The 13940-nt window shown below is 41.1% G+C and overlaps 1 protein-coding gene across 2 annotated transcripts in view; it reads right to left on the minus strand.

Annotated features, from left to right (window-relative positions):
• The window catches only part of tada1 (transcriptional adaptor 1), a 53391-nt gene extending 50880 nt beyond the window's left edge, over positions 1 to 2511 (minus strand). The window contains exon 1 of one of the 2 annotated variants that reach the window (XR_005945451.1): positions 2317 to 2511. Coding sequence is in view for 1 of the 2 variants with exons in the window: in XM_041207516.1 (XP_041063450.1) it covers positions 2317 to 2390 (74 nt within the window). In the remaining variant the exon portion in view is untranslated. The remainder of the gene's footprint in view (positions 1 to 2316) is intronic. The other variant, XM_041207516.1, reaches the window with a different exon arrangement.
• Positions 2512 to 13940: the final 11429 nt, after the last annotated feature.

Consider the following 13940-nt stretch of genomic DNA (forward strand, 5'->3'; position numbering starts at 1 on the left):
CAACCAAGCTAACAGCTAGCCATCAAAGACTGACTCAGGTCACACACCAAGGCATTTTGTTAAAAAGACAACTGTTTCCCATAATAATCTCCAATGGTTTTTAATATCTCACCATCATAGTGCCAGGAGACCTAATACTAACACCATCGAGCCAGCTTCACTATTCAATACGATCAAATCCGATCTCCACTTTTCCACCCACTCCACATAAGCCCTTGATTTCCTGAGATACCAAAAATCTGTCTATGTACTCAACGATGGAGCATCCACAACCCTCTGGGATTGAGAATTCCAAAAATTCACAAGCCTTTGAGTGAAGTAATTTTTCCTCACATCTGTACTAAACGATCGGCCCCTTATCCTGAGCCTGTGCTTTAGATTCCCCGACCAGCGAAACAATCTCTGTGTCTACCCAATCAAGCCCCTTCAGAATTTTGTATGTTTTGATTAGATCACCTCGCATTCTTCTAAACTTCAGAGAATATAAGGCCAATTTACTCAGCCTCTTATTACAGGACAACCCTCTCATCCCAAGGATTAATTTAGTGAAAAAAAAACAAAAAACTGCGAATGCTGGAAATCCAAAATTAATTTAGTGAACTTTTGTTGTAATGCCTCCTATGCAAGTATATCCTTCCCTTAATATGGAGACTAAAACTGTACACATTACTCCAGATGAGGTCACAGTTATACAGCCTTCGGCCCATCGCATCTTTGCCGGCCATCAAGCACCTATTGATTCTAATCCTATTTTCCAGCACTTGGCCCGTGATCGTGTATGCTGTGGTGTTTCAAGAGCTTGTATAAACACTTCTTAAAGGTTGTGAGGGGGGTGGTCCCACCAAAGCCCCCATACAACTGTAGCAGGATTTCTTTATTCCTGTACTCCAATTTCTATAAAGGCCAATATGCCATTTCCCTTCAGAATTGTTTGCTGTACCTGCATACTAGCTTTCTGTACCTGCATGCTAACTTTGTGTTCCTTGTACAAGCACACCCAACTCTCTTTGAACATCAACACTTACAAGTTTCACAATTTTTAAAAAATATTCTGCTTTTCTATTCTTACCACCAAAGTGAATAAATTCACACTTCCCCATATGATACTCCATCTGCCATCTGGTTGCCCATTCACTTAACCTGAATATATCTCTTTGCAGCCTCTGTGTCCTCCACACAGTTTACCTTTCCACCTAGCTTTGTACCATCAGCAAATATAGATAAATTACTCTGTCACTTCATCTGAGTCATGAATATAGATTGTAAATAGCTGAGGTCCCAGCACTGCTCCTTGCGGCACTCCATGAGTCACTGCCTGCCAGCTTGAAAAAGTGCAGTTTATGGCCACTCTCTACTTTCTATCTGTTAACCAATCCGCTATCCATGCTAATATATTACCCCGATGTCCATGAGCAATACCTTGCCTAGCAACCTTTTTTGTGGCACCTTATCGAATGCCATTGGGATATATTACATCTACTGGTTCCCTTTTATCTATCCTCCTGGTTACATCTTCAAAAAAACTAATAAATCTGTCAAACGGGGTTTTGTTAACTAGCTCTCATATTTAGAACATTCTGTTCTAATAAACAGGTTCTTCAGTGTTCTTTCAATTTAAAGATAATTGAAAGGGCTACAGAGCTAAGTGAGAGCTTAATGGCAAACCCTCTGAGAGAGGTGTCAGTAAACAGTCATTTAGTTTGATTTTAACATTTTTGGGGGGGGGGGGAAGAAATCCTTTCGAGTTTTAAGTGATGTTGAAAAGATGTTTTCCAATTGATATTCACCAAATTTACTCAAGATTTGTTTAATAAGGTCTAATGTTTCCTAATCATTTCAGGACTAAAAAATATGCTTTTTTTGAAAGAAAAATGGGAAATAATAACTGCCCTTCCTGGTGCACATTCGACCCATTCCTGCCATTCACTGTCCACACAAAACTCTGGTCTCTTTCTGTCAAACCTTCAAATCAAAACATAAATCAGCATGGAAGCAAAAAATAAACCTATTGTGGGCGGTGGAAGGGCCAAATCTTTATCTTTTCAACTGCAGATAGAGAGAACAACAGCTACAGGCAGAGATATCAAATGGACACAACTTTCAGACCTGGGCTCTCACTGCCACTGGATTTAAATGTTAATTAAAGGTCCCCCACCCCCCGCCCCCGACTGGATAACCCGCAGGGCCAGGCAGCGTCACTGAACCCAGCAGGAGATACCCAGAGAAGGGTTCATGTTATTGGCGGCGCTGGGCGGCGCCAGGCCCCAGGCCTCAGCTCCAGCAACAACAATACCCGCACCCCCAGGCCGCACTCACTGCTTCACATTCTCCCCCAACGCCTCCGTCAAGGTCTTTTTGGCGACCTCCAGCTCGCTGACATGAGTCGCCATGGCCGGGAAGGACTTTCACTGAACAAGGGGCGGATTCTCCTCACCGCTTGAACGGGTTTTTTCCAAACCGCTCAACCGACCGGCCTGGAGGCCCGGCTCCCCCTGGCGGCCTGGAGGACCTGCTCCCCTGCCGGCCTGGAGGACACGCTCAGCCCCGCCCCCTGCCGGCCTGGAGGGTGCGTTCAGCCCCGCCCCCTGCCGGCCTGGAGGACCCGCTCAGCCCGTCCCACCTCCGGCCTGGATGTCACGCTCAGCCCCGCCCCCTGACGGCCTGGAGGACCTGCCTTGCCGCGCCCACTGCCGGCCTGGAGGACCCGCTCAGCCCCGCCCCTGCCCGGAGGACCCGCCCAGCCCTGACCCCTGCCGCCTGGAGGACCTGCTCAGCCCCGCCCCATGCCGGCCTGGGGACCCGATCAGCCCCGCCCCTGCCGGCCTGGAGGACCTGCTCAGCCCTGCCCCCTTCCGGCCTGGAGGACCCGCTCTGCCCCGCCCCCTGCCCGGCCTGGAGGACCCGCTCAGGGAGGGCTTCGTGGAGCCAGGCACCAACAACTGGAGCAGAGTCTGACATTGGAACACTGTCACCAACCTCCCCACAAAGGCAGAATGGAACTTCGATGGGATTATTGACTATTCTAAAACTATCCAGCCAGTGTGAAGCACTTAGAAAGAAAAACTTGCGCCTTTCATGTCTTTAAGACGCTCCCAACATCATTTCCAACCAAAAAAAGTACTTTTTGAAGTGAGTCATTGCTCTAACTTTAAGCAAATGCAGCAACAATTTGTACACAAGCTCCCTCAAAGAGCAATGGGACTGGTGACCAGATAATCCCTTTCAGTAAGGTTGCTCTGCGAAGCTAACACTTTACAAAATCTATTAAATATTAGAGTGTACAGATTTTTTTTGTTATTCATACGGGATATGGGCATCGCTGGCTGGGCCAGCATTTATTGCCCATCCCCAATTGCCCTTGAGAAGGTGATGGTGAGCTGCCTTCTTGAACCGCTGCAGTCCACGTGGTGGAGATACACCCACAGGGCTGTTAGGGAGGGAGTTCCAGGATTTTGACCCAGCGACAGTGAAGGAACGGCGATATATTTCCAAGTCAGGATGGTGAGTGGCTTGGAGGGGAACTGGGAACTTCTAGGTGGCGATGTTCCCATCTATCAGCTGCCCTTGTCCTTCTAGATAATAGTGGTCGTGGGTTTGGAAGGTGCTGTTGAGGGAGTCTTGGTTAATTCCTGCATCTTATAGATGGTACACACTGCTCTACTATGCGTCAGTGGTGGAGGGAGTGAATGTTTGTGGATGGGGTGCCAATCAAGCGGGCTGCTTTGTCCTGTTCTTGAGCTTCTTGAGTGTTGTGGGAGCTGCACTCATCGAGGCAAGTGGCGCGTATCCCATCACACTCATGACTTGTGCCTTGTAGGTGGTGGACAGGCTTTGGGGAGACAGGAGGTGAGATACTCTCTGCAAAATTCCCAACCTCTGACCTGCTCTTGTAACCACAAAATTTATGTGGCTGCTCCAGTTCAGTTTCTGGTCAATGGTAACTCCCAGAATGTTGACAGTGGAAGATTCAGCAATGGTAATGCCATTGAATGTCAAGGGGAGATGGTTAGATTCTCTCTTATTGGAGGTGGTCTTTGCCTGGCACTCATGTGCGAGAATGTTACTTGCCACTTATCAGCCCAAGCCTGAATATTCTCCAAGTCTTGCTGCATATGTACATGGACTGCTTCAGTATCTGAGGAGTCACGAATGGTGCTGAAGATTGTGCAATGATCAGCGAACATTCCCAGTTCTGATCTTATAATAGAGGGAAGGTAATTGATGAAGCAGCTGAAGATGGTTGAGCCTGGGACATACCCTGAAGAACTCCTGCAGCGATAGGACTGATATGATTGACCTCCAACAACTACATCTTCCTTGTGCTACATTCGACTCCAACCAGTGGAGAATTTTCCCCCTGATTCCTATTAACCAGTGTTGCTCAGGCTCTCTGATGCCACACTTAGTCAAATGCTACCTTGATGTCAAGAGCAGTCACTTTCATAAAAATAAAAACAAAAAACTGCAGATGCTGGAAATCCAAAACAAAAACAGAATTACCTGGAAAAACTCAGCAGGTCGGGCAGCATCGGCGGAGAAGAAAAGCGTTGACGTTTCGGGTCCTCATGACCCTTCGACAGAACTAGGTGAATCCCAGGAAGGGTTGAAATATAAGCTGGTTTAAGCCAGCTTATATTTCAACCCTTCCTGGGATTCACCTAGTTCTGTCGAAGGGTCATGAGGACCCGAAACGTCAACGCTTTTCTTCTCCGCCGATGCTGCCCGACCTGTTGAGTTTTTCCAGGTAATTCTGTTTTTTGTTTTGCAGTCATTTTCACCTCACCTCGCGAGTTCAGTTCTTTTGACTATGTTTCAATGAAGTCTGTAATGAGGTCATGAGTTGCGTGATCTTGGTGTAACCCAAACTGAGTGTCAGTGAGCAGGTTCACAGAATCACAGTGTTATGATGTGGCAGTTGATGTGTGACCAAATCCACAAGGGAAACCTGACCACGCTATCACAACAGTTTTGCAATTTGCATTTATTACGAGAAGATTTGGGCACTGAATTCAGAATAAGTCTGCTAACACCTTTAAAGATTTTAAAAAGTAAATTAAAACATTTATTAACAAAATAAGCAATCTCAAGCACATACATAAGATAACAGTTACTAAATATTATAACAAATTCCAAAATTCCTAATTAAACTGACACCCAACTACACACCCCCTTTAAGGCAAGAGTCCAAAACAGATTTTTAATTTAAATAGCAAGTCAGCACATTTACCACAGCACCAATTTGACAGTGGAATTCTAAAGGCCTTTCTCCAACTTTAGTTATTGTATACAGCAGACATTTGCAAACATGAATGGAGGCTTCCCCAATGTTGTTTACACACTGCTTTTAATTCTTATATGGCCCCCCCAACATAGCCTTTCATTCATCATTATAGGTGTTTCTCTCTCTTTAGAAACCTAGAAAATAGGAGCAGGAGTAGTTAATTTGGCCATTTGAGTCTTATTCTGCTATTCAGTACGATGATGGCTGATCCTCAGTCACAACGCAGGACTCCTGCACTCTCCCCATGCCTCTTGATATCTTTAGAATCCAGAAATCTATTTATTTCCTTCTTAAATATATTCTATGACTTGGCCTTCACAGCCTTCTGTGATAGAGAATTCCATAGGTTCGCCACCATATGAGTGAAGGAGTTTCTCCTCATCTCAGTTCTAGATGGTCTACCTCATATCCTGAGACTGTAACCCCTTGTTCTAGACCCCCCAGCCAGGGGAAATATCATCCCTGCATTGAGTCTGTCCATCCCTGTCAGAATTTTATATGTTTGAATGAGATCTCCTGTCATTCTTCTAAATTCCAGTAAATACAGGCCTAGTCAGCACAATGTCTACTCATACAACAATCCTGCCATCCCAGGAATCAGTCTGGTGAACATTCGCTGCATTCCCTCAATGGCAAGTTTATTCTTTCTTAGGTAAGGAGACCAAAACTGCACACAATACTCCAGGTGTGGTCTCACCAAGGCCCTGTACAGCTGTAGTAAGACATCCTTGCTCCTGTACTCAAGTCCTCTCGCAATGAAGGCCAACATACCATTTGCCTACTTTCAGTGATTGGCGTACAAGGATACCCAGGTTCCTTTGTACATCAACATTTCCCAATCTATCACCATTTAAATAATACTCTGTGTTAGAGAAAAACATAATCAATCCACAGAACAGCAGGTTACTAGAGGAAAAGCCCACACTTTAATGTAGTGCTTTATGTATATAATGATCATTGGGAGCAGGTCCAGAAAGATCTGCTGGCCGATCTGCAGTTAGAATCTTCCTTTATATAGTGAAGCAACCAAGTGTACGAGATGATGTCCGTGTAGCAACAATCATGTGACAATCGGTCAGTTATATATTATTGAAGGTAATCACGTTTCACAATGGGTTAAGTACTTGACAAGTTTAAGCAGTTACATCAAGAACAAGACAGACAGTTTTACAAAGATATGTTACCTCCAATTAGGCTACAATCAACAGTACACAAGACATAGATTCGGGAATTTACAAAAAACAGAACGGCAATTTAAAAAAACAAACTGGCCGCCATACTTACACAACTAATCATGCACAAAGTTCATTTGATTTTGGCTACAAACCAAGAATACTTTCTTGGTTTTCACACAAATCTTACAATTTATTACTTAGTGACAGAGAGAAACACTTCATTAGGATAAAAGCAAAAAACTGCGGATGCTGGAAATCCAAAACAAAAATAAAAATACCTGGAAAAACTCAGCAGGTCTGATAGCATCTGCGGAGAGGAACACAGTTAATGTTTTGAGTCCGTATGACTCTTCAACAGAACAGTTGAAGAGTCATACGGACTCGAAATGTTAACTGTGTTCCTCTCCGCAGATGCTGCCAGACCTGCTGAGAAACACTTCATTGTTCAATTCAACCTTTACCTGCCCGTACATAAGGTACAAGTTAAACACTTTCAGGATGTTAATATTTATGACTTGCTCCTGTTTGTCTGCTGTTGGGTAGAGGCAGGCTGTGAGACAATCTGGCTATTTTCTTAGCTTATTTCCTTATTTCTTATCCATCAATATTTTCTTTCTCATCTGCCATTCTGTTTTCTCTACCAAAGTGGATAATCTCACGCTTATCCACGTTATACTGCATCTGCCATGTAATTGCCCCCTCACTCAACCTGTCTAAATCGCCTTGAAGCCTCTTGACCTTCCTCATCACTCACATTCCCACCAAGTTTTGTGTTGTCAGCAAACTTGGAAATATTACATTTGCTTCCCTCATCCAAATCATTGATAATTATTGTGAATAGATGGGGCCCAAGCACTGATCTCTGCAGTATTCCACTAGTCACCACCTGCCATTCCAAAAAATGACCCATTTATTCCTACTCTCTGTTTCCTATCTGCTAACCAATTCTCAACCCATGCCAATATATTACCTCCCAATCCCATGTGCTTTAATTTTACACACTAACCTCTTACGTGGAACTTTATAAAAAGCTCTCTGAAAATTCAAATACACCACATCCACTGATTCTCCCTTATCTGTTCTGCTAGTTACTTCCTCAAAAAACTCCAGTAAGTTTGTCAAATATGATCTCCCTTTCATAAATTCATGCTGACTTTGTCTAATCCAGTTGATTTTTTCTAAGTGTCCTGTTATCACATCCTTTATAATAGACTCTTAACATTTTACCATATTGAGGTTAGGCTAACCAGTCTGTAATTTGCTGTTTTCTCTCTCCCTCCTTTTTTAAATAGTGGGGTTACATTTGCTACCCTGCAATCTGCCAGGACAGTTCCAGGGTCTACAGAATTTTGGAAGATGACAACCAATGCATCCACTATTCCCATGGCCACCTCCTTTAGTACCCTGGGATGTAGATTTCATTTTTCCATACGTCTTTGGAACTTTATTTTTCCCATAATATAAAAGTCTTTCATGTTCTCAATATGGTCAGTACCTTTTGGGAAATAACCTTGCCCTATTTATCTTGTTAGTTGTAAACATCTTACCATCCCTTTGAATCCCGAACAACTCTTCTGCGTATCACAAAATGCAAATTTCCTTCACACCCTACATGCTAAGACCTCATCCATGTTTACTCATTAGCGTTTCAAATGCCTTTTACCCCTAACTTATTTTGATAATTTCAAGCTTGCAACCTATCTGACTCTAATTTAATTAAATCACACAGACAGAACCATCACACCCAAAGACCTACTTTCCAATTAACCACAATAATATTATGAAAAATATTATAGTTTGGTGACACCTCCATCCTTATGGAAAAAATGAACGGTCGTAATTTTAAAAGAAAGCTCCATTTTCTCAACCTATTTTACATTGCTCACTACACTTATTACATTATCAGATGCATGCATTAACATAGCAATATATACAAATCCTTTGTATCAACAGAGAAAACTTCAGTCCAGTATCCTGGTTTTACGTGTCCAGTTTCCCTTCGAGCTTTAAGCTCTTGACAATGCATTTGCAATTAGATTTTCTTCCTCCAGCCACATGTATAATCTGTAAATTAAATTATTGCAGTAATAAACTCCATCTGAACAGTCTTGCAGTTCAGCCTTAACATTTGTCCAGAAATTTTAAAGGATTGTGGTCTGGATAAACAATTGTTGCTAAAAAACGGCTTGCAATATAAACCTCGAAATGCTGCAATGCTAATACCAGACCCAGAGTCTCTTTTTCAATGGTTGAATATCTTCTCTGATGTACATTCAGCTTTTGTGAAAAATATCCTATTGGTTTTTCAATTCCAGTTTCATCTTCCTGCAACAGTACAGCACCAATGCGTACATCACTTGCCCGTCAGCTGCCAACTTAAATTGCTTGGCGTAATTAGGTACTGCCAAAACTGGTGTTGCAGTCAATACAGTTTTTAAGCTGTCAAATGCATTCTGATCTCCTGTGTCCATTGAAACTTCTTGTTCATTTTTAATAGTTCAATTCAATGGAGCTGCTAAAATTTGGTACAAATTTCCAGTAAAATCCACTGATGCCCAAAAATCTCAAAACTTCTCATTTTGTTGCAGGCACGGAGAAATTCATGATGGTTTTTACTTTCACATCTCTTGGAGCGACCTCACTATATCCAAAGGTATGGCCTAGATGTGTAACTTGCGCTTTTGCAAACTCACTCTTAGCTAAGTTCACCATCAAACTAGCTTCTTGTGGTCGATCAAACAGTTCTTTCAGATGTTGTAAGTGTTCCTCCCATGTTTGACTAAGAACTATCGAGCCGTCAATATAAACAGCACAATTGCTCAGCCTGCAATTACTTTGTCAGTCTTTGAAATGTTGCTGGTGCATTTTTCATACCAATTGGCATAACTTTAAATTGATATAGTCCATCTGGCATCACAAAAGCTGATATCTCCTTTGCTCTCCCCGTTAACGGTACTTGCCAATATCCTCTCAGCAAGTCAATCTTAGTGATAAACTTTGATTGTCCCACTTTCTCAATGCAATCTTCCAACATTGGAATAGGATATGAATCCATTTTTGTCGCTGTGTGTGGATTATCGGAAAGTAAGTACAGTGTTTGTGTCCCATTCGGCTTTGATACCATCACAATGGCAAACTCCAGTTACTGCAACTAGACTCAATTATGTCATTTTGAATTCAATTTCTTTCTGTACATGTGATAATTTTGATGGATTTAATCTATAAGGATGATGCCTTATTGAAACTGAATCATTCACATTTACATCATGTGTAGCTAAATTTGTCCTCCCCGGCTTATTCCCACAAATAGCTTTGTGTGACTGCAATAGCTTCTCCAAATCACTTTGATACTTGTCTGGAAGGTAACCCAATATTACATTTAAATTTTTAAATCCGCTTTGATTAGAGGAAAATCAATTTCAGAATCCTCCATTTCTACCTCTTACTCCTTTTCTACCACCACTAATACCTCCTTTGGCTCATCTTCCCTGTCAAAGTACTTTTTAAGCATGACACACCCTCTGCTTCTTTCTTCTATCTAGAATATTTATTAAATAAGTTACTTCACTCAATTTCTTTTCAATCCTGTAAGGCCCACTAAACCTTGTCTTTAATGATTCACCCAATACCAGTCATAAAACTAATCCCTTTTCCCCAGCAACAAAACTACAAGCTGTGGCTCTCTTATCTGCCTTCACTTTCATCACCTGCTGTAGTATCTTTAAATGTTCCCTGGCTAACTCACATGCTCTGTTCAATCTTTTTCTGAAGTTTGTCACATAAGCTAGGAGACTAGTTTCTGAATTTTTACCCACTAATTTCTCCTGAATTCAGTGTTCACCTTACCTCATGACCATAGACTAATTCAAAAGGACTAAATCCTGTCAATTCATTAAGAGCATCCCTAATAGCAAATAACAAGAATGCAATTCCGCTATACAAAACCTGTGGATAGTTTTGAGTATAAGCCCTCATCATGACTTTTAAAGTTAGATGCCATCTTTCCAAAGCACCTTGCGATTCAGGATGATAAGCTGTTGACTTAAACTGTTTTATCCCCAAACTGTCCATTACTTCCTTAAACAGCTGTGACATGAAATTTAACCTTGATCCGATTGTATTTCTTTAGGTAAACCATATCTGGTAAAGAATTTAGCCAACTCTTCAACAATTCTCTTTGCTGTAACAAAGGTTATCGCATCAGAAACCTTGTAGACACATCCATTATTGTCAGCAAGTACTCATTTCCACTTTTAGTCTTAGAGAGGAGCACTACACAATCATTCAGGACCCTAGTAAAAGGTTCCTCAAATGCTTGAATTGGAATTAAAGATGTCAGATTAATCACTGCTTGAGTTTTCCCTGTCACCTGGTATGTGTGACATGTCCTACAGAAATTGACTACATCTCTATGCAATCCAGACTAATAGAAATGTTTTTGTGTTTTTGACCAAGTCTTCCTAATTCCTAAATGCCCTCTACTGGAATTTCATGAGTTACTCTCAATATCTAATTGATATAACTATCCGATGCACTACCATCCATTTTTCATCTGCTGAAACATGAGATGGCCTCCACTTCCCCATTAATGCATTACCTTTAAGGTAATGACATTCTGCAATACATTCTGCCTTTGTTTCTGAGTAAGCTGTCTGATATAATTGCTTTATTCATGGATCTTTCCACTGTAACTCTGCCAATTTAACTGAACTAAATACTTCAGCTTCATTGTCCTCCATTCTCTTTACCTAAACAATCTTATCAAAGATAGTATCAGCTAATTGAATATCGGCATCTTTTCCCTGTAACTGCCAACACATTGACTTCAAGTGACCAACCTTATTACAATGAAAACACCTCAGTTTTAAAGTGTCACTTCTACCCTTAGCACCTTCCTTTCTGGTCTGAGGAAAAAAAAAACTTTCTGAGAATTTCCAACTATTCCTTCTCTTCCTTGAATAACCTTCCTTTCAGCCTCCCACTTTCTATCCTTCTTGGATCTAAAAGCATGACAAAAAAAAGGTTTAGATCTATGAACTAACTCATAATCATAAGCTGTCTCTGCTGCTTGTTTTACCATTTTAACCCTCTGTTCCTCCACATGAGTTTTCACTACTGAAGGAATTGAATCTTTAAATTCTTCCAAAGGAATTACTTCTCTAAGAGCAGCATATGTTGTCTTTACCTTTAGTGCCTGTATCCACTGGTCAAAAGTATTTTGTTTTACTCTCTCAAACTCAATATAAGTTTGACCAGGCTGTTTCCTTATATTCCTAAATTTCTGCCTGTACACTTCAGGAATCACTCATATGCACCCAAAATAGCCTTTTTACTGCACAATAATCTGCCAATACTTCTTCTGACAGTGAAGCATAAACCTCATAAGCTTTACCTACCAAACTAGACTGTAAAAGCAATGTCCAGATTTCTTGTGGCCATTTCATCTGCTTAGCAATTTTCTCAAATGAAATAAAGAACACCTTTCCCTCCCTTTCCTCAAACATCAGAAGATCTTGCACAAATTTAAACATCTCCCCACTGGGCTTTGGGCTCAAAGCAGTTGTTTCTACATCACAGCCCCCCTCAGCATCTGAGATCTCTTTTTTAGCTTGCAACTTTTTAAATTGATATTCTCTCTCCCTCTCCTTCTCTCTTTCCTCCATTGCTAGTTTCTCCAATTCCCTTTCCTGCTTTCTTTTTCTCTCCTGCCTTTTGTTTGCTCCCTTTGAAATGCCCTTTCTCTTTTCTTTTCCTCTGCCTCTAGCCTATTCATTTCCAATATTTTCATTTCCATTGCTGTTCATGTTCAAACTTCTTCATTTGTAACTGAAGTCGCACCACCTCCAGCCATGACTCACTAGTTTCATGTATCCCATCCAATTTCAAATGCTGTGCTATCACTTCAATTATGTCTGCTTTCCTTGCCCCTACAGTTAATCTCAACTGCAACTTATCTGCCAATTCTGCTAACTTTACCCTTAGATACATTTTGTAAACCAATCAGACTTATGTCTTCCACTCCCAGAAACATCTTAGCCATGGATAAAGCCATTTTTGCAGTCTCACCACTTTAAAATCCCTCAACACCAACTCCTGAGTTTGTTCTTCTCGTACTCATAGCCTTAAGATTCACCAACTACAAACCAATAAATGAATTTCAAAAGTCTCACAGACAGCCCCCAGTTTTTTTTATGACATGGCAGGTGATGTGTGCCAGGTGAACCAAATCCACAAGGGAAACTTGGCCATGCTATCAGAACGGTTTTGCAATTTGTATTTATTACGAGATAATTTAGGCACTGAATTCAGAAGTAATGAGCCCGTTAACACATTTAGAGATTTAAAAAACTAAATTAAAACATTTATTAACAAAAGAAAATACTTCAAGCACATATATAAGATTACAGTTACTTAATATTATAACAATTCCCAAAATTCCTAATTAAACTGACTCCCAACTACACACCCCATTTAAGGCAACAGTCCAAAATAGATTTTTAATTTAAATAACAAGCCAGCATATTTACCACAGCATCCACTCGACGCTGGCATTCCAAAGGCTTTTCTCCAACCTTAGTTCATGGACACAGCGGACATTTGCACACATGGGCTGGAGGCTTTCCCACGGCTGTTTTACACACTCCTTTTAGTTCTTATATGGCCCCCCCCAACATAGCCCTTCATTCCACTTTATACATATTTCTCTCTTTAATCTGTAAATTCCATTTTTCCATATATCTTTGAAACTTTACTTTCCCCATAATATAAAAATCTTTCATATTCTCAATATGGTCTGTACCTTGTAGGAAAAATAAACATAAAAACCTTGCCCCATTTATCTTGTTAGTTGCAAACATCTTACCAAACATTACAGACATCCCTTTGAAACCCAAACAACTCCTTTACTTATCCAAAGATGCAAATTACCTTGACACCCTACATGCTAAGACCTCATCCATATTTACTATTAGCAATTCAAATGCCTTTCATACTTAACTTCTTTTGATAATTTTAAGTTTGCAGCCTATCTGACTCTTACAGATGGAACCATCTATACTCACACACATAAAACTACTCTACAAGAAAGCACAATAATATTATGAAAGTTATTATAGTTTCGTGACAATAGGAGGAGGCCATTTGGCCCATTGTGTCAGCACCAGGTCTCTGAGTGAGCACCTCACCTACTTCCATTCTCCTACCTCTTTTCCGTAGCCCTGCACATCCTCTCTTTTCAAACAAAAGTCTAATTTTCTTTTCAATGAATATGCCTTCACCACATTCTCAGGCAGAGCATTCCAGACCCTAACCACTTGCTGCATGAAAAAGCTTTTCCTCATACCACTATTGCTTCTTATACTAATTACTTTAAATCTGTGCTCTCTCATTCTCGATCCTTTCATGAGAGGGAAGACTTTCTAACTATCTACTCTTTCCAGACCGCTCAGTAATTTGAATGCCTCCATTAACTCTCTTTCAAGCTG

Source organism: Carcharodon carcharias, chromosome 16 (genome assembly GCF_017639515.1).
Source record: "Carcharodon carcharias isolate sCarCar2 chromosome 16, sCarCar2.pri, whole genome shotgun sequence".
NCBI classification, from domain to species: Eukaryota; Metazoa; Chordata; class Chondrichthyes; order Lamniformes; family Lamnidae; genus Carcharodon; species Carcharodon carcharias.